The sequence below is a fragment of the Silurus aristotelis genome, assembly GCF_946808225.1.
Source record: "Silurus aristotelis genome assembly, chromosome: 18".
Classification (NCBI taxonomy): domain Eukaryota; kingdom Metazoa; phylum Chordata; class Actinopteri; order Siluriformes; family Siluridae; genus Silurus; species Silurus aristotelis.
Genome location: NC_139591.1, coordinates 13,588,575 through 13,609,660, shown reverse-complemented (window position 1 = coordinate 13,609,660; position 21,086 = coordinate 13,588,575). Strand labels below are relative to the sequence as shown.

Below are 21,086 nucleotides of genomic sequence, written 5' to 3'. Positions count from 1 at the left end.
GTCTCAAAGCAGCACTATGATGTATGTAATGAATGTAAGAATTATAGAACAAAATTCACTCATATTGAAATGTGTGTATTTATCCCTGATGAGCAAGCTCAGGGCAACTATGGCAAGAAAAACTCCATGAGCACAGGAGTGTGTGATTTATAGTAATGTCCTGTCTACAGTCTTATACAGTCAGTTGGAGTTGTGGAAGCAGGTGCTCCTGAGCAACACATAAATTAGCTCAACAACTCCTCCATGCCAGAGCCTTTAAATGTTCAGTGATGGAGAAACAGCATATGTAGAATTTTTATTTATTTATTGAAAAATAGATTTTTAAGTATTGATTAAGAGTTTGTTTATCCTCAATATCCAATGTATGAAATCTTAAAGTGGGATCCAACTGGAGCCTTTATCTCTACATATAGTGTATGTAAACAGCTGGTCATATGGTAGTCTTTAATTAATGAGGTAGAAGATTAGAAGTTTGCTTAATATATTTTGTTGGACAATAAAACAGATCATTAGCAGTGATGTATATTTGTGCTTAAATGCAGTCAGACGATGGGCAGCACTAAAATGTTATGTTATTTGCAAAGAAATAATAAATATAATGATTGCTTATGGCAGATGTTTTTATAATTTTTTTTTTGTAAGGTTTAGTTTGAATCATTTTGCACTTTTCTGTGTTTTTCCCTTGATTTCATCTATAATGTATCACGGATATCAAGAAAAATTCAGTAAAAAATTTTGGATAACTGTTTCTTTGGCCTTTGAATATAGGTGTTTGAGTGTGTGTGAGTGTGTGTTATACAAATTTACGAAAAGCAAAATATTTATCTCAATTGTAAACACTCACTCCAGCGGCATTTAGGAAATAGAAGCCTGTTGATAAGCATCATTTCAAAAGCGGACATGAGCAATGGCTGTGTATTTGTCAGTGTCATAAATATCCAGTGATCTTCATTGGATTGCATTTTGTTTTTGTTTTAATAATGTGCAGACTGCAACACTCTAGGTTGTGTTCTCTTTACGTGTGTGCTCTTTATGTTTGTGTGTGTGTGTGTGTGTGCATGCTCATGCAGAGGACACAGACAGCAGCTCTCTCTCGGCTGCTGTAGGGGGGATTGATAACAGCCTGGGCGGCGGGTGTCTGGCCTGATCTCAGCTGTCAGCACAGTAATGAAGTGCTGCTGAAGGAGAGCAATAGCAGACCTGTACATGGCAATATAGCTTCTCTCTCTCTCTCTCTTCTCTCTCTCTCTCTCTCTCTCTCTCTCTCTCTCTCTCTCTCTCTCTCTCTCTTTCTTTCTCTATATCTCTCTTTCTCACCCTCGCTCATGCTCTGTCCTGCTGTGTTCACCGCACCTGCCACATCTAACTGCTGACATCTCTCTCTCTCTCTCTCTCTCTCGCGCTCTCTCTCTCTCTCTCTCTCTTTCTCTCTCTCTCTCTCTCTCTCTTACACACTGTACTGCTTTCTCACTCTTTCACTCTCTCTCTCTCTGTTCTCTAATAAAAACACAGCCCACCTGGCTTCTCATTCCTATTCCCAAGTGCAGGTGGTCTGTGTGTAGCGTGTGTGTGTGTGTGTGTGTGTTTGCATAGACGTCAGCCCCCACTGCTGATGATGAATGATCCTGCATCAAGCTTGCATTGCACTCCCGTCCAGTCTTCGCATGTTGCAAGTTCTGGTTTTGTAGAGAGCTTGGCCTGATCTTTTCTGATTCTTCCCAATTCATGATGCGCAGTGTTCCAGTGTGATCGGTAGCCAATTCTCCTACACTGATACTCCACCAATCCTACAAGTAGCCCGGCAAAACATTTGGTTGCGTGTGAATGCATCTGAGAGAGTAACCGTGGACATTAAATTAAACAGGTGGCATGAATCGTGCACAGGGTTTGCAGCGAAGCACGAGCACACCACGGTTCAGCGAATACCGAGCGCAGCGCACTCCTTACTTACGATGATCAGTGTGTCCCGACTCAACGGAGATGAAGAAATGTACTTTACTGTATAGCTGTAAGCATTTCTTTGTAACAAAATCCAAAAAAACAAAGTTCCTACAGTACCTGAAGAAGCACTTAATTTACAATCAACTTGCTTATCAGTTTTGGCAAAATGTTTACTCATAGTCAGTCTGGATTAATTAATAGATTTGTATCAGCCTTAATAGTGCTCAGTATAAGGAAGAATATGGACATTTGTAGACACCTTAATAAAAAAAAGATTTGTATGTGCATTTAAACATCTGGTTCTACATTTATTCCCCATTTGTGGTTATAATAACCTCCAATCTTCTGGGAAGAAGTTCCACTAGATCTTGGAGTATGCTTGTGGAGATTTGTGTTCATTTTTCTACAGTGGTTTTAAATTGTAAACTGATGTAGATTAACGAGGCCTGGGGTGCAGTCAGCGTTCCAATTCATCCCAAAAGTGTTCAGTAGCCCTTCGTTGTTTAAGCCGCGGGGTTCAAAACGTGGGGGAAAAAAAGTGGCTTATAGTCCCAAAAATACGGTACATAATTGTATTTTTTTTCCTGGTTCACATTTACTTTAATAATTTTAATGATATCTATTGTACAACTGGACTTGGATCGCTGCATTTAAATGTTTTTCTTAAGCAATTGCCGTAGTCTAGTTGTAGGCTGATACTCTCTGACATAGACTTTAATGGAATATATAAAGTAAATGCCGTCTGTTTTTAATCTGCGAGGTGACCTTTTGCTAGCGCAGTAGTGTGCAGCAGTTGATGGAACAGTCCTCGAATCCGATCCAGTTTTAATAGATAATTAATCGAAATACAACCATCGATCAGTAGCGGTTTGTTCAATGCAGTCGAGACGTGAAACTGGTGCCTATTCACTGAGGATTATCTTGTTTTACTCTTTCATCATTTGTTGGTTATTATGAGGGCGCTGTGGGTGGCAGGATCTACGCAACATGTTCAAACCAGAAGGCTTCGATATTCTGTGGCACAGCGGGCTTCATTCAGAGGAAACAGACGGCACTGCTGTCGCAAAAACCCTTTGTTTTAAGGTTGCAAACTTCTGGCATATGCGCTTAGCTCTTGTTGGGAAACGGGTCTCCATGCAAGAGTGCAGGGTGTCTGTAGTAATACTATAGTACAGTGTCCTGCATTGGTAATGAAGTGTGCCATGCAATTCTGGTGGTATAGTTGTAAAATATTCCATGGTGGTTGCAATGACACTGATAGATGGAGAATTTCTTTTAATGTTGCAAGTCTGGAAAGTCTGCAACAACGGCTTTGCAACAAAGTAATAATTTTGCCACCCTCAAAGTGCAAGGCGGAGCCTAAACAAACTTGTGGTCCGCCACGTAATATGTTAGTTAGGGAACTATGATTTTAACTATGTTCCGCACGTAAATCCAGTACCATAACGGTTCAGTACGAATACGTGTTCCGTTATTTTGCGTTTAAAAGACAGATGTTTCTGGAGTGCCTTTATTCGTAAGAAGGAGGGTGAAATCTTTTTTTACACAGGTCATGATATAAAGACTAGGCATGATGTAAATGATGTATTTTGAATTAGTCTGCAGTGAGGTATTGATTCTACTTGGCATTCTTCTTCTTCTTCTTCTTTCGGCTGCTCCCATTAGGGGTCGCCACAGCGGATCATCCGTCTCCATACCACCCTGTCCTCTATATCTGCCTCTTTTACACCAATTACCTGCATGTCTTCCCTCACCACATCCATGAACCTCCTCCTTGGCCTTCCTCTTTTCCTCCTACCTGGTGGCTCCATCTTCAGCATTTTTCTACCAATATAATTCATGTCCCTTCTCTGCACATGTCCAAACCATCTCAATCTCGCCTCCCTCACCTTGTCACCAAAACATCCTACATGTGCTGTCCCTCTAATAAACTCATTTCTAATCTTGTCCATCCTCGTCACTCCCAACGAAAACCTCAACATCTTCAGCTCTGCTACCTCCAGCTCCACCTCCTGTTTTTTACTCAATGCCACTGTCTCTAATCCATACAACATCGCAGGCCTCACCACAGTCCTATAAACTTTCCCTTTCATTCTTGCAGATACTCTTCTATCACAAATCACTCCTGTCACTCTTCTCCACCCACTCCACCCTGCCTGCACTCTTTTCTTTACTTCCCTAACACACTCTCCATTACTTTGCACTGTTGACCCCAGGTACCTGAACTCCTCCACCTTCTCCACCTCTTCTCCCTGCAACCGCATCACTCCACTGCCCTCCCTCTCATTCACACACATGTACTCTGTCTTACTCCTACTGACTTTCATTCCCCTTCTCTCCAGCGCATATCTCCACCTCTCCAGGCTCTTCTCAACCTGCTCTCTACTCTCACCACAAATCACAATATCATCTGCAAACATCATAGTCCAGGGAGACTCCTGTCTGACCTCGTCCGTCAACCTGTCCATCACCACTGCAAACAGGAAAGGGCTCAGGGCCGATCCTTGATGCAGTCCAACCTTCACCCTGAACCAGTCTGTCGTACCTACTGCACACTTTACTGCCGTCACACTGTCCTCATACATGTCCTGCACCACCCTCACATACTTCTCTGACACACCTGACTTCCTCATACAATACCACAACTCCTCTCTCGGCACCCTGTCGTACGCTTTCTCTAAATCCACAAATACACAATGCAGCTCCTTCTGTCCTTCTCTATACTTCTCCATCAACATCCTCAAAGCAAATAAGGCATCTGTGGTGCTCTTCCTCGGCATGAAACCATAATGTTGCTCACAGATGGTCACCTCTTCTCTCAGCCTGGCTTCCACTACTCTTTCCCATAACTTCATGGTGTGACTGATCAACTTAATTCCCCTGTAGTTACTGCAGGTCTGCACATCTCCCTTATGCTTAAAGATCGGTACCAGCACACTCCTTCTCCATTCCTCAGGCATCCTCTCCCCTTCCAGAATCCTGTTAAACAATCTGGTTAAAAACTCCACTGCCATCTCTCCTAAACATCTCCACGCTTCTACCGGTATGTCATCTGGTCCAACCGACTTTCCATTCTTCATCCTCCTAATCGCTGCTCTCACTTCCTCCTTACTAATCCTATCTACATCCTGCTTCACCAACTCCACATCCTCCAACCTTCTCTCTCTCTGATTTTCCTCATTCATCAGCTGCTCAAAATACTCCCTCCATCTTCTCAACACACTCTCCTCACTAGTCAACACATTTCCCTCTCCATCCTTTATTGCTCTAACTTGCAGTACATCCTTCCCAGCTCGGTCCCTCTGCTTGGCCAATCGGTATAAATCCTTTTCTCCTTCCTTAGTGTCCAACCTCTTATACAGTTCCTCATATGCCTTTTCCTTGGCTTTCGCCACATCCCTTTTAACCTGCTGCCGCATCTCCTTGTACTCCTGCCTACTCTTCTCATCACTCTGTCGATCCCACTTCTGTTTTGCCAATCTCTTTTCCCTAATGCTCTCCTGCACTTTCTCATTCCACCACCACGTCTCCTTGTCTTGCTTTCTATTTCCAGATGTCACACCAAGTACTTTTCTAGCTGCCTCCCTCATCACTCCTGCAGTAGTTCCCCAATCATCCGGCACCTCTTCACCACCACCAAGCCCCTGTCTGACCTCTTCCCTGAACCTCACACTACACTCTTCCTCCTTCAGTTTCCACCATCTTATTCTTCTTTCAAACCTTACTTTCCTCCTCTTCTTCTTCGCCTCCAAAACCATCCTATGGACCACCATCCGATGCTGTCTAGCTACACTGTCCCCCGCCAACACCTTACAGTCTCCAATCTCCTTCAGGTTGCATCTCCTACACAGAAAATAATCCACCTGTGTGCACCTTCCTCCACTCTTATACGTCACCCTATGATCCTCCTTCTTCTTAAAATACGTGTTCACCACTGCCATTTCCATCCTTTTAGCAAAATCTACCACCATCTGCCCTTCCACATTCCTCTCCTTAAAACCATACCTACCCATCACCTCCTCATCACCTCTGTTCCCTTCACCTACATGCCCATTAAAGTCTGCCCCAATCACCAATCGTTCTTTCCTAGGTACACCATCTACCACTTCATCTAATTCACTCCAGAATCTTTCTTTCTCCTCTATCTCACAGCCAACTTGTGGAGCATAGGCACTGATGACATTTATCATCATCCCTTCAACTTCCACCTTCACGATCATCACCCTATCAGAAACTCTCTTCACCTCCACTACACTCTTACTGTACGCTTCCTTCAGAATCACCCCTACACCATTTCTCTTCCCATCCACACCATGATAAAACAGTTTAAACCCACCTCCAATGTTCCTGGCCTTACTTCCTTTCCACTTGGTCTCCTGAACACACAACACATCTACCTTTCTCCTCTCCATCATATCAGCTATCTCTCTCCCTTTACCCGTCATAGTACCAACATTTAAAGTACCAACCCGAACCTCTACTCTCCTACACTGCTCCTTTTCCTGCCGTCTCTGTAGACGCCTTCCTCCTCTCCTTCTCCTCCTTCGGCCAACAGTAGCCCAATTTCCACCGGTACCCTGTCGGCTAACGATACCTGTGGCGGTCGTTGTTAACCCGGGCCTCGACCGATCCGGTATGAAATTCTCATTTGTGATCCGAATATTTGATTTGGCACATGTTTTACGCTGGATGCCCTTCCTAACGCAACCCTCCCCATTTACCCGGGCTTGGGACCGGCACTAAGAGTACACTGGCTTGTGCCCCCCTAATGGCTGGGTTATTCTACTTGGCATTCTTACACTTTTGTAAAGCTTTGGAAGCTCTTCAAATTGCAATGTTTCTTGTAGCGTTCGTAAACATGGTCACGATCTGCTTAACAAAGCTGTTCAGAAGTCATGTCCAGAGCAAACTCACCACCAGATAAATCTCCAGATAATGCCACTAGGACAGTCCTTCACCTAGCCCTGACCTGATTGGACACAAAGGACACTTGTATGAGAAAGCTGTTACTTGAGTTGCCAACACTGAGACAGTCCTTTATGGGTTGAACATATCCTTTAGTACATGGACGCTTGGAGTCCCCGCAAATCTTTTATTAAATCCTCATCAGAAATAATGCGGGATCTAGGAACAGAACACCCAGTGATTTCTTCATTTCCAGCTGGAGAGCAAACCTTGCTCTGCTGCGCCCACAAGTATGATATTATACAGCGTATAGGATGCATCTGCACAGCCTGGAGCATTTTGGGTAACATCCAGCAGCTAGGTTGGCATACCTGCCATCTTGCAGAAGGTGCTGGAGTATTCCAGCTGGTACTGGCAAATTCTATACTGGCTTCTTCCTCTTTTTAGTTATTTATTTGCATTTGTTTTCTTCATCAGTTTATAAAGACAGCAGGGTTTAATAATATAAATAAAATATTTATTATACTGCATTCTTTTTACAGTCACACAGTGCAATGTGATATCCTGTTGGAAATTAGTTATTTTTATCAACTAAATCTTATATTACAAGTATTAAATAGATGTTTACAGGACTTGTCAGAAAAGTGGCTCTTCCAGATGTTTTCAGGAAATTTTTTGAGTTCCTAGCAGAGTCTCAGCTTATTTGGTATGTATTAAAATCAGGTTTGTGTAGCGCACCAGTCCTGATTAACATCTGCAAAACATTTTCTGAAATGCTATTGCAGAAAGATGATCGGTTTGCTGATGTAATGGTGTATCTTTTTTTTTATTTTTTTTTATCAATTTGTTATTTTCATACTCTATGTAAAATTCCTTCAGTGTCTTTCAAAGGCAGGGACACCTTATTTAAAGTGGTCGATTAATACTGTGTAGACTAGGTTTCACACCAGAACACTTCCTTGTTGGCATGATACTTCTGTAGTGTTACTATATGCTTCCAAATGAATAGAAACACAGTAAAAAAAAAGATAAAAAAAAAACGACTTGACATTTGCTTGCAGAAAAAGAGCCGAGAGGAGAGCGAGGGCGAGGGCAGTGGTGTGGAGATCCTGGAGAATCGACCCTACATAGATGGACCCGGTGGCTCGGGACAATACACTCACAAAGTGTACCACATTGGTCAGCACATCCCTAGCTGGTTCCGCTCTATTCTGCCAAGAGCAGCTCTGCGGGTGGAGGAGGAGTCCTGGAACGCCTACCCTTACACACGCACCCGGTGAGAGCGATGTCAGATTCATGATTTCCGTCTCATTTACTAAGAGACATGTTGAGTTGCTTTAAAATGTTTATTGTTCTTTGTTTATTCTTTTAAATTCAGCAGCACTATAATTTATAAATATATATATATATATATATATATATATATATATATATAGTAGTGTGATTCTAGTAGTCCTGATTTCTTCTTTTTTTTTTTTTTTTTTGCATGTTTGTCACACTTTAAACTAATTAAAATCTTAAACACAAGTAAACACAACATGCAGTTTTTAAATGAAGGTTTTTATAATTGAGGGAAAACAAAATCCAAAACTACAACCACAGTTTTAACGGGGGGGCAAACACTTTTTTACACAGGGCCATTTAGTTTGGATTTTGTTTTCCCTCGATAATAAAAACTTTCATTTAAAAGCTGCATGTTGTTTTCACTTGTGTTATATTTTACTAATATTTAAATTAGTCTGAAACATTGAAGTGTGAAAAACAGAACTCAGGAAGGGGCAAACACTTTTTCACACCTGTTTGTGTGTGTGTGTGTGTTTGTGTTTGTGTGTGTATGTATGTATGTATATATGTATGTATGTATATATGTATATATATATGTATGTATATATATATATATATATATATATATATATATATATATATATATATATATATATATATATATATATATATATATATATATATATATACACAGTGAGGAAAATAAGTATTTGAACACCCTGCTATTTTGCAAGTTCTCCCACTTAGAAATCATGGAGGGTCTGAAATTGTCATCGTAGGTGCATGTCCACTGTGAGAGACATAATCTAAAAAAAAAAATCCAGAAATCACAATATATGATTTTTAAACTATTTATTTGTATGATACAGCTGCAAATAAGTATTTGAACACCTGTCTTTCAGCTAGAATTCTGACCCTCAATGACCTGTTAGTCTGCCTTTAAAATCTCCACCTCCACTACATTTATTATCCTAAATTAGATGCACCTGTTTGAGGTTGTTAGCTGCATAAAGACACCTGTCCACCCCATACAATCAGTAAGAATCCAACTACTAACATGGCCAAGACCAAAGAGCTGTCCAAAGACACTAGAGACAAAATTGTACACCTCCACAAGGCTGGAAAGGGCTACGGGGAAATTGCCAAGCAGCTTGGTGAAAAAAGGTCCACTGTTGGAGCAATCATTAGAAAATGGAAGAAGCTAAACATGACTGTCAATCTCCCTCGGACTGTCTTTGGACTGTCTCCCTCCAAAGAATCTTTGGAGGGAGCTCAAACTCCGTGTTTCTCAGCGACAGGCCAGAAACCTGACTGATCTAGAGAAGATCTGTGTGGAGGAGTGGGCCAAAAGCCCTCCTGCAGTGTGTGCAAACCTGGTGAAAAACTACAGAAAACGTTTGACCTCTGTAATTGCAAACAAAGGCTACTGTACCAATATTAACATTGACTTTCTCAGGTGTTCAAATACTTATTTGCAGCTGTATCATACAAATAAATAGTTTAAAAATCATACATTGTGATTTCTGGATTTTTTTTATTTAGATTATGTCTCTCACAGTGGACATGCACCTACGATGACAATTTCAGACCCCTCCATGATTTTTTAAGTGGGAGAACTTGCAAAATAGCAGCGTGTTCAAATACTTATTTTCCTCACTATGTGTATATATATATATATATATATATATATATATATATATATATATATATATATACACACAGTGGTACCTCGACATACGAGTTTAATTCGTTCCGTAACCTTGCTTGTATGTCAATTTGCTTGTATTTCAAAGCAAATTTCCCCATTAAAATTAATTTAAATGCCATTAATCCGTTCCTGCCCCCAAAATGCCACCCCAGTTGTTTTTGTTACGTGTTTTTGAATAAGAAAAATGTATTTATAAATGACAAATATTGTATAAAAACATAATAAAAGAGAATGTAAAGAAATAAACTAGATAAGCGTAGTGCATATCATTGAAGTACTACGCCCGTACTGCCTCGCCAAGTCAATCACTCGCACACCTTGCTCATGTTTTCCTATGATTTCACACTTTAATTCAATAGACATCATCTTCTTCTGAGCTCTGACCTTTCCACTCACTTTCTTCGGACCCAAGGTTATAAAAAGAAATGTGATAAAGTACTGTAAATGTACAAAAAGCACAAAACGCGAGCACAACTTATCAAAGATGCTTCGACAGCGAGGCAAACAAGCACACTGACTGAGGCCAGTGTTGCTGATTCATCTCGAGATTCGTCACAGTCACGTGTTAGTTACATTCAAACCTTTGTTTGTGTGCGCGTGTATCGAGATGAATCAGCAACACTAACTGAGGCGTCTTGAGCTCGTATCTCAAATTTTTGCTCGCATATCAAAGCAAAAAATCGACTGAATGACCGCTCGTATCTCAAAAAACTCGTATGTTAGGGCACTCGTATGTCGAGGTACCACTGTGTGTGTGTGTGTGTGTGATACATATATATATATATATTAGGGATGCACCGAATATTCGGCCACCGAAAATTTTCGGCCGAAAATGGCCCAAAAGTGCATTTTCGGTTTTCGGCCGAAAGACTTTGATCCCCGAAAAAACACGGCCGAAACAGTTTGTTGTGATGACGCAAACAGAACGCTGCCTGCACGTGCATGTCTGAAACAACATGTCTGCGGTGTGGACGTATTTCAGTATATCTGAGAAAGACCCACGGATAGCGATTTGCAAAACATGTAATGCCGAAATTTCGTCTGTAAAAACTTTCTCCACGTCGGGTTTAATTTATCACCTGAAATCCAAACATCCGATCGCTATGCTGAATATAAGAGAAACGCGGCACAGAAAAGTAACACCCCTCCGAGCACGCGCACTTCGTCTGTGGCGAAAGTTTCACAGTGATATTGTTGTATTGTATCTTTAAGCAGTTGCACTTGTTCTAAATGCACTTTGTATTTATGAAAGAACATTTTTAATTTTACAACCTTTCAGCAGGCCAGAGGGCCTGTACATTATTATTTAATGTACACATGAGTGCATTTAAGTTAAACAATTAAGTTTGAATTTTAATTTATTTTATCCTGTGCATTGTTGCAATGTGCTATAAATAAATATTTTCATAATTTGTAATTGATCCAGAATTTTCATTTCGGTGCATCCCCAATATATATATATATATATATATAAAATGAAATGAAAATTCTTGGCCGAAACCGAAAACCGAAAAAGAGGAAAGCAAGGCCGAAACACCGAAAGAAATTATGCCAATTATTATTACCATTGCATTTATGGCTATGATTGTGTAATAAACTTACTAAAATCAAGGCATTTCAGTTGCATAAATTAATATTAAAGTTTCAAAGAATAAATCAATTACAAATTATGAAAATATTTATTTATAGGACATTGCAACAATGCACAGGATAAAATAAAATAAAATTCAAACAATGTCGTGAAACTAATTGCTGAAATATCTGCAGTTACATGCTTATGGACGTGAGTTGCAACAACATTAAACAGCTCAGGTAAACACACCTCTGAAAAATGGCGTCTGCTCGGCATGGCATAACGGGGCTCAATGTGCTCGATCAGAATACGAAACCCCACATCTTCTACGACAGAGAATGGCTGATCATCTGAAGCAATGAATTTCATAATCTTTTGTGTAATGACCTTTGCCATGACACTATCACTGGGAAACTTCCTGCCACAGACGGAGTGCGCGTGCTCGGAGGGGTTTTGCTTTTCTGTGCCGAGTTCATCTCATATTCAGCATAGCAATCGTGATGTTTGGATTTCAGGTGATAAAGAGAAAGCAGAATATTCGGTGCATCCCTAATATATATAATATATAAAATTAGGGCTGCGATTAATGATTATTCTAAAAATTGGACAATTAATTTTTTTATTAATCGATTCATCAGATTAAAACTACAATTTCTTTTTTTAAATAGATGTTTTGCTAATTAGAACTATATAAATCCGTAATTTAAGCTATTTATGTATAAAAGTGTACTTCACAAAGTGCAAAAGCCACATATTGAGTTTAACTATCTTAAATTTAGACATTTTAAAGCTTACAGTAGCTGCTTGTTGAGAAGTGCATGGGGATTTTTCCTTTAAACAAATTCACTCATGCTGGGCTTTTTCCTACTGTAACAAAGCAAAAACAAAACACTTTGTGCAAATCAACATTTGTATTGTTTTTAATGATAATTGCAGATGGCAAGTTGACAACCATTATCAATTTAAAATATAATACAACATTGTTTTGACAATTTCTGTTGGAAGAAATACACCTACATTTTGTTCATTTGTGCAGATATAATTAATTTAGTTTTGTCTAATAACTAAATGATTTATGCATAAATTAAACATACAAACATTGAAAACAAGCATTTGAACGTAGTAAAGCTGCAGTAAATCATGTTTCAAAATAGATAAGTTACTGTTGTAGTAGACAGACATCGTTTACTGTTGCTGTTATTTGCTGCTTTTAGATTTAGTGTTTGTTCACACAGTTTTTAATTGAATCCAAACCAACAGTTTACACAATGGCACTATTATATTCATTACACCATTTCACATGATAAGGATTCTACAGTTTTTGCTCACCGTGCTGATGTTTCGCTTTCATCCGTGACACCAGTGTGTTTACTTTAATGTGCTCGTTCATCCTGTGTTACTTCCATCCCACACAAACTCCGCTTTACATAACTTAGGTTACAGGCTTTGTTGCATTTACTATAAAATGCTACCATAACTTGGGACGCACATTTTTTTCTGCTGCTGGTTGACCCTGTACTGTCTGTGTTAACTTGCCGTCACACTAAACCGAAACATGAGCAGCCGCCCAATCGATTATTGCATTCGTCGACAACGAATTTGTTGACAATTGTTATAGATTTTATCGGGAAGCTGTTGCAGCTCTTTTATATTTATATATTTTATATATATATTAAGTAGTATACTATATATATTTTTATTTATATTTGGTAAATGTTGTGTGTTTTTGGTAAAATTCACATTCATTCACAAAATTCACTGTCAAAATTAAAACATTAACACATTAACGCAAATTAATTTTAACGGCACTAATTTTATTAACGCGTGACTAATGCAGCGCTCATTTCTGTTTGACCATGTTATTGAAATATAAATAAATAAATATAAAAGAGTCAAAAATGAAAACCTTCAGCGCAACACACATTTATTTTTGCCGTCCTTTCTTTACTAAACATTTGTTTTACTGATGCTCAAATCAAGCACCAAAATCCGCTACGATACACACATCCGGCAATTAAAACCATCCGTGTGGAAACAGCAAATGTTCCATTTGGTGTCCTGATGATTTCTGTAATTTAAAACACCATAATGACTTAAAAAAGAATTTACAAGAATATTTTGTCTTCATGCTGTGTGTTGAGTTTGGTTTCACTAATAACAAACCTACATTTGCATAAAGCATCCATCATTTTCAATTACTGCTGTCAATACACACACACACACACACACACACACACACACACACACACACACACACACACACGCTTATATTTGCTGTACATAATGGCAAAAGACAGTATTTAGAGTTTGCACCAACCACATCTTAAATCCTTTAGAGACACTGCCTTAAGTTAAAGAAGTAATGTTTGTACTGTATTGTGCTGTGCAAAAGTCTTAGGCCAAAATTGTATAAAAAATATTTGATATACTTGTAAAATGCTCAATTTGGAAATGTCATTTTACTCTGTCAGCCCAAAGAGATACATAATAAGTATATATAAAGGTTTATGGACACCTGACCATAAGATTCTGTCCTTTTCAAACATCCCATTCCACATTTAGTCCCCATTTGCTGTTATAATAACCTCCTCACTTGTGGGGAGATGTTCCACAAGATTTTAAAGTGTGTTTATAAAGATTTGTGCCGAAGGTGTTCAGAAGGGTTTAGGTCAGATCTCTACAGCCGATCGCTGAAGATCTACCCGGAACCATGTAAATTAGAGATTTTAATGGAGATGGCTCTGAGTACAGCGGCATTTTCCTGCTGGAACAGGTTTGGGTCTCCTAGTTCGAGTGAAGGGGAAATTTAAATCTATTGCACCTAAAGACCTCCTATACAGTTGTGTGCTAACAGTTTTTGGAAAGATCCACATGGCTGGAAAAGTCCGGTGTCCCAATACTTTTTTTCCATAGAATGAATTTAATGTCCACTCATCCACTGCAGATCCATAACAGATCATTCAACTAGTGTACATGTAGGTTTTTAAACAGGAACTCAGTTTTTCAAATTCATGTCTTAAACTGTTACTATAGAAACACTTCTGTATCACAACAAGCAATCTAAAATAAACCTGTGGTGTGATTTCTATCCATCACTACCACTGTTGTAGCAAAAGGATCAACATCATCTGACGTATCAGATTTGAGAATTCAACAGGTATAAAGCTGATTATTGGCGTATGCTTTCATTCAGCAGGAACTCGAATCTAAACCAAGGTTTCAAGCAAGAACTAATCTCAGACAAACAAAAATTATTTTCCTGCATGCATAATATTTTTCATGTCCTTGCTAGGGGCTTATGTCTGTTAAGGTGTACAATTTTCTTCTCGTTTCATGTCTTTCAGTTATACATGTCCTTTTGTGGAGAAGTTCTCGATCGACATTGAGACGTATTATAAGCCTGATACGGGGAACCAGAACAATGTCTTCAATTTGTCTTCAGCGGAGAAAAGGCAGCGGGATATTGGTAAGGAGAGTGTTTGTAAACATATTGCAATCAAGCTGTATTCATGTATTAGACATGTATAATGAATGCACACTTATTCCTATTTGCATGAATACACACTGCGAATGTGTGAATATCTTTGATTCGAATTCCAAAGTTTGAGTTGCACACTGGGTGAAAGGAGAGAAGTGATTGCGATGTCTCCCTTTAACCTTGTTACATAATGTGCCGTTTCCCTCTTTTATCTCCCGTGTGGATTGTCATGCGCTGGTTTTTACAATGCTGACCACGCTTTTGGTTGAAATCCCTAGTGCCTTTACACTCGCACAGTTTGCCCAACGCCTGGGCTCAGATGCATTCTGGGTAAAAGGCTGCCGGAGGCTCAGAGCTGAGGCGTAGGCAGTCTGCAGGCGTAGCCTCTGCAGGGGGAAGCGCCCTGTGCTTGTTGCATAATGATGTCCGTGGCCAAACTGTGCAGAGGGGACACCTAGTGGCGGTCTGCCAACTCTGATTCACCAGCAGAAGGCTTTTTATCACTCTGGCAAGCGGGAGCAATAAAATAAGAAGAGTGAGATACGGAATAGATTAAAAAAAGAAATTGGTTTAATACAGGGTAATGGAAGACTTGGAGCAGCTCATCCTAAAATGATTCATTACATTTATAATGTGCACAGCAGTAACCCTATGATTATATTATTTAATTTATAAATTGGAATTGCCATGCTTTTCGACTGTCTACAGTTACGTTCAATGTTGTATAATGCCCCGACGCACGGCTCTTCACAGTAAAGTTCTTTAGAAAGATGTTAAGAGTATGTCGGCCTCGCATAAAGGTCGCTCTAATAAAGAAGCTGCTACTATAGAAACGATAACTGATTAAAGCAGCTATTGTCTGAGCTGCTGTTTAAGAAAATTAAGCAACACCTTCTTCTTTAAGAACTGAACAAGTAAATTGAAATCAAAATCTTTTTATTATCGCCTTTGTGTCTCTCTGCGATTCTGTGTGACAACATTGTTCCCTTTTCCAGACCCCATAGACATTGTGAAAGATTTCATTGCACCTCATGAGTACTTGGGTGAGGAGGATCCAAAGCTGTACAAGTCGGTAAAGACTCAACGAGGCCCTCTGTCAGACAACTGGATCCAGGAGATCAGCCATAACCCAGGCATGATGCCCATCATGTGCGCCTACAAGCTGTGCAAAGTGGAGTTCCGCTACTGGGGCATGCAGTCCAAGATTGAGCGCTTCATTCACGACGTGGGTGCGTACAACCTTCTGGAAATTTCCAAAGGGTATCCTCAGAATACTTACTCTGTGAGAGTTGTGGGGGAGGACATTTGCTCAACTAATATTTCCTCAGCAGCCCAGCTGCTCTGATTCCAGTTGCATGTGCCGTGTGTGTGTTTTTAGCTTGGATAAGTCACGTTATCTGCACAAGTGGGTGGGCAGCAGCTGTGAAGCGCTCTGCCAAAGGAAGAGTGTGTTATTGGGACAGCCCTGGCTCTGTTGCCTTAATCATTAACCTGCTCTTAATGAAAAGTAGATTGATGCAGTGCCGCTCCACTGCAAATGAGGACATAAAGAACGAGCGTGGGAGACGCAGGAGAAACGGCGAGCGAGACAGGGAACGAGAGTCATCTACCTTCCTCAGACGACATCAGGGCAGGATTAATTTCCTTCTCACGGGCCCTTTAATCATTTTCATTACTTCGATATCTTTGTGTTTACTGACTTCCCTCACCGTTAATTTATCAAAGGCCTTTGACATTCCAAATTTTTCCACCCACATAGGGTTCAGTACTTTGAACTGCTAGTGTCTGGCCAGTACTTACTCTTGTATGGAAAACAGTTTTTCAGCTTTTCAGTTCCACTGCACTGCTTGGTGGATTTATGAAACTATGTATATATTATCTGTTCTAACTATACGCATAACTTTTTTCCCAGAAACTAAAAGGAAGAAGCAAAAACTGCACTTTATGTTGTTCTGTATATGTAATCTCTCCTTGGATTATACAAAAAAAGTCTAGAATTCTACATGTATAAAAGTGGAAATGAAATTGAATGAAGCTGTTTAGCAAACTTTAAATGAAAACTAGTGATTATTTATGAAATAATTTCAACAGTAAAAAGCATGGCTATTATTTTGTGACTTTTTGAATGTCATGAGAATCCAAAAAGTTAATTGTAGGGGTTTTAGTGCTTATAAGAGTTCCTTGGATGATTTGAATCCTAGCCTGCTGCATCCCTCTTTCAGGTCTCAGGAAAGTGATGGTGCGTGCTCACCGGCAGGCCTGGTGCTGGCAGGATGAGTGGTATGGCCTGACCATGGAAGATATTCGGCAGCTGGAGCTGGAGACTCAGCTGGCTTTGGCCAAGAAGATGGCCCAGTTTAGCTGCAACGAGGATGGAGGTGAGGGTAACACCAGTCCCGCCAAAGAACAGGACACCAAGGAGGCCATTAACGCTATTGAGAACGAAAGCGCATCGCGGAGTCTCGGGGACACACTACAGGCTCGAGGAGAACTCACCAAGCAGTGGTCCACCTCATCTAGATCCTCCCGCTCATCAAAAAGAGGAGGTAGGAACAGCCTGTGCCTTGCTAGGTCTTATATGACTGATAAGTTAGCGTTTTTTGAGAAATACATTACTGTATCATCTTTTTTTTTTTGCTCTGGAGCAGCAAGCCCGTCTCGGCACAGTATTTCCGAATGGCGCATGCAGAGCATTGCCCGTGACTCTGACGACAGCACGGACGATGAGTTCTTTGATGCACACGGTAACTAGAAGTTAATATTTATGTCCTCATTTATATTGCTTCTTCTCAAGGTTTTCAAAACTAACAGTTTTTTTCAAACTCATCAGAGGATCTCTCGGACAGTGAGGAGATATTTGTTAAAGAGATCACCAAGTGGAACTCCAATGACCTGATGGACAAAATCGAAACGGCAGAGGTGGACGAACCACAAAGTAGGCACAAGATTATTACAGCCTGCCTGATGCAATGCAGAGCTTCCAGGCTATTTCTGTCTTCTCAGTGTGGGAAGATGCTACCTGGCACTTTTATTTTGGATGCATGTTTCATAACCAAAAAGCCTAAGTTTCTTTTCTATTCTTTCCTTTTTTTAAGATAGAAGTTGGAATCTTGCTTGTGTCGAATCTTAAACTGTTATAAATTTAAAAATGCAATTGTTACAAACATTATCAGTTTTGTTTTTTACTTTGACTTTAAAGGAAGTAAATGCTTTAAAATGAATATACAAAAATAACACGCATGCATTCAATTGATTCCAAACTATTTAAAATCTTTTCATCAATTCAATTATCCAGTCTGCCAATCATGTTGCTGCATTGCATTATGCCAAATCATGCTTAATCAAGTCAAGAGCTTCAGGGTTATTTTCACATTTTCACAATTTTGACATAAAACTTTAAGTTTGTACAGACTTTACTGAATAAACCGTCTGTTAAATGGAGACAATTGAATGTAAAAGATCCACCCAGAGGGAATCCACGAAGTCAAATTTCAGATTTCTTCTTAAAATTTAATTTCACTGTTTACTTTTTTCTGTTTTCAGGTGACTTGTACCAGGACTCTGGGGTTGAGTATTCGGAAGCTGAGAATGTCCAAAGACTAAACGAGGTGCATATATTTTCCGCTGTTTTGCTCATATAGCATATTACAGTGATGCTCTTGCTATCTATCATTTATTGTGCTGCTATAAAGTGATTAGTGGAAAGGAGAGCATAAAATCTCTAGTGTATTCCTGTCCCAGTTTCAATACCAGCTCAAATAACCTAATGGCCAAGCAGAATCCTGATCAGAACCATTTTGGGCTCCAGCTGCTCTAAGTTTCCTGATGGTTTTATTTATAAGGTTAAGTTCAAGTTCGAAAGTAAAATCGTCTATGAGCATATAACATTACATCAGATCCGTAACTGGTCCGCTCCTTCACTTCTATGCTTTGTACAAAAGAGGCAACACTTAAGTGGAAGTGAAGTGTGTGTGTGTGTGTGTGTGTGTTTGTGTGTGTCCAGGAAAAAAAGGGTTGAAGCCAGAATGCACTTAAATTAGGATCAGGGCCAAGTTCTCATGCAACTGAAATGAAAGGAAGCGTAGGACTTGAGGGGTGAGGGGCCACTAGCGTGTTCTCAGTGCTCTTTTATCCCTGCGTTCAGAGACCCGCAAGACGCAGGCGCCGAGTGACCAGACAGCCAGCTGTGAGTAGCAGCACAGCCTTTTTCTACTCTCATTGAAGCTCGTAGAGACGTAGCTCCCTTTTAGTAAACAGTTTATTTGGGCCTTAATATGTGCTTAGCTAAATGGTTCAGATGATGCTTCAATCTACTTCCTCCCATTCGTTGGTTGTGGTTGTAAATGTAAATCATGCCTGTCCTGAGGGACGAAAGCACAGCACAGTTTTGTATCCGTATCTCCTAGCACCCCTCAATTAGCTCATGAGAAATAAATGACAAGTTCAATCAGGAGGCATTAAACATGTTTGAAAACGCACAATTAGGCAACTCGAGAGTTCCCTTAGGACTGTAATTGCTGAAAGGAGACACTGCAGTCAGGAATTTCCAAATTGCTTGCTTGTTTGAGGACAAATCACTTTTTTCTGATTCAGGATGGCTCGGGTCAGCAGGGCTTGCAGTCATCCAAGGTGCACGTGTTGCTTTTAGTCCTGCATGGGGGCAACATACTGGACACGGGAGGCGGAGAGCAGAGCAGCAAGCAGGCCGACGTCAACACCATCAGCACAGCTTTCGAGACTGTCATGCGCGTCCACTACCCGACAGCTCTAGGCCGCATCGCCATCCGCCTGGTGCCGTGCCCCGCCGTGTGCGTGGAGGCGTTCTCACTCGTCTCAAAGTAAGCCTTCTTTTCGGAGTTGCTCAGAATAACAGGAAGCAAACACGAAGACAGAATCGATGCAAATGAAAAAAAGCAAACAGAAATGCACACCATTGAGTATAAACAGGAAAGAGTAGCAACAATAAGGTTTAGCAAAGATGACATTATTTCCTCATATGAGAAGGAGAATTTAATAATCAGTTAAAGAGGAAAATAACCATCATAACATTTGCTTGGAAGCAATGAATGTAACTCATTACCTTACATTTCAAATAAACCAGTGAATGTCTGTTTCTTTTGTCCTACCCCAGTTTAAGTCCATACAGCTATGACGAAGGCTGCCTCTCTAACAGCCAGGACCACATCCCTCTCGCTGCTCTTCCTCTGTTGGCCACATCTGCTCCGCAGTACCAGGACGCCGTGGCTGCCGTGATAGTGCGAGCCAATCAGGTGTACGGAGACTTCCTAAAATCGCTGGAGGGTACTGCATTCTCTGGCCAGGTCAGTGTCCTTGTGATTTTACTCATCAAAAATAAATCTTAATTTGGTTTATTGTAGAGAGTGTGTACCTGTCACTTACCTCTGGAATATCCTGGTGGGTTGGGAAGGTGTGTCTGATAGGTGACTGTGTCGGTGGGATCCTGGGCTTTGATGCCCTCTGCAGCAGCAACATCACAGTGTCTGAGAGCCAGAACAGCAGCAGGAGAGGGAGCATAGTCAGCGTGCAGGTAAAAACAATTAAATTTGTATTCTGTGTCAAATTGTAGGCTCTAGGTAGGATTTTAAACATTGGGTCTATCATCCATATTATTTATCTGTTTCTTTGTTGGCTTCAGAAAACTGACTGATGATATCCTGACATTTTGAAAGCCTGTGGTTGTGGCGTGATGAGCAATGACACATCTCAGACAGCACATTAGACTCAAAAGCTTGCTTCTAATCGAACTTGATGGCTTTTACTTTCAATGAATATTTTAGGCTTTTCAGGCCAGCAGCACAAGAATGCAATGTTTCCTGAGTGTTTTATATCTTGCGACTACCTTTACATAAGTAACTTAACTGTAGCACGCATCAGTGGTTGCTTTTAAGAAATTATATTTATCCTTCCGGTAATTATATGTCTGTGGTTCATCATGAATTGCAGGACAACGATTTGCTCTCACCAGGCATCATCATCAACAGTAGCCCTTCATGCTCCGGCTCAGGTTCTGGGCTGTCCCTGGAAGGCAGCCGCCACTTAAGCCGCAGCAACATTGACATCCCACGCTGCAGCGGCGCTGACGACCCGAAGAAGCAGCTGCCCCGCAAGCGTAGCGACTCCTCCACCTACGAACTAGACACCATCAAGCAGCACCAGGCCTTTCTGTCTAGGTCAGA

At 40.5% G+C, this 21,086-nt stretch overlaps 1 protein-coding gene across 17 annotated transcripts in view; it reads left to right on the top strand.

The window, feature by feature from the left end:
* pitpnm2 (phosphatidylinositol transfer protein, membrane-associated 2) overlaps nt 1-21,086 on the top strand; it is a 60,439-nt gene that overhangs the window by 23,730 nt on the left and 15,623 nt on the right. For 10 of the 17 annotated variants that reach the window (XM_083569239.1, XM_083569242.1, XM_083569249.1 and 7 more), the window contains exons 3-13: nt 7,908-8,122; nt 14,756-14,877; nt 15,885-16,118; nt 17,112-17,435; nt 17,538-17,633; nt 17,720-17,824; nt 18,433-18,497; nt 19,483-19,727; nt 20,021-20,210; nt 20,318-20,437; nt 20,854-21,080. In XM_083569239.1, coding sequence (XP_083425365.1) covers nt 7,908-8,122; nt 14,756-14,877; nt 15,885-16,118; nt 17,112-17,435; nt 17,538-17,633; nt 17,720-17,824; nt 18,433-18,497; nt 19,483-19,727; nt 20,021-20,210; nt 20,318-20,437; nt 20,854-21,080 — 1,943 coding nt within the window. Of the gene's footprint in view, nt 1-7,907; nt 8,123-14,755; nt 14,878-15,884; nt 16,119-17,111; nt 17,634-17,719; nt 17,825-18,432; nt 18,498-19,482; nt 19,728-20,020; nt 20,211-20,317; nt 20,438-20,853; nt 21,081-21,086 lie in introns of all 17 variants that reach the window. The other 7 variants (XM_083569245.1, XM_083569243.1, XM_083569252.1 and 4 more) reach the window with 1 other exon arrangement.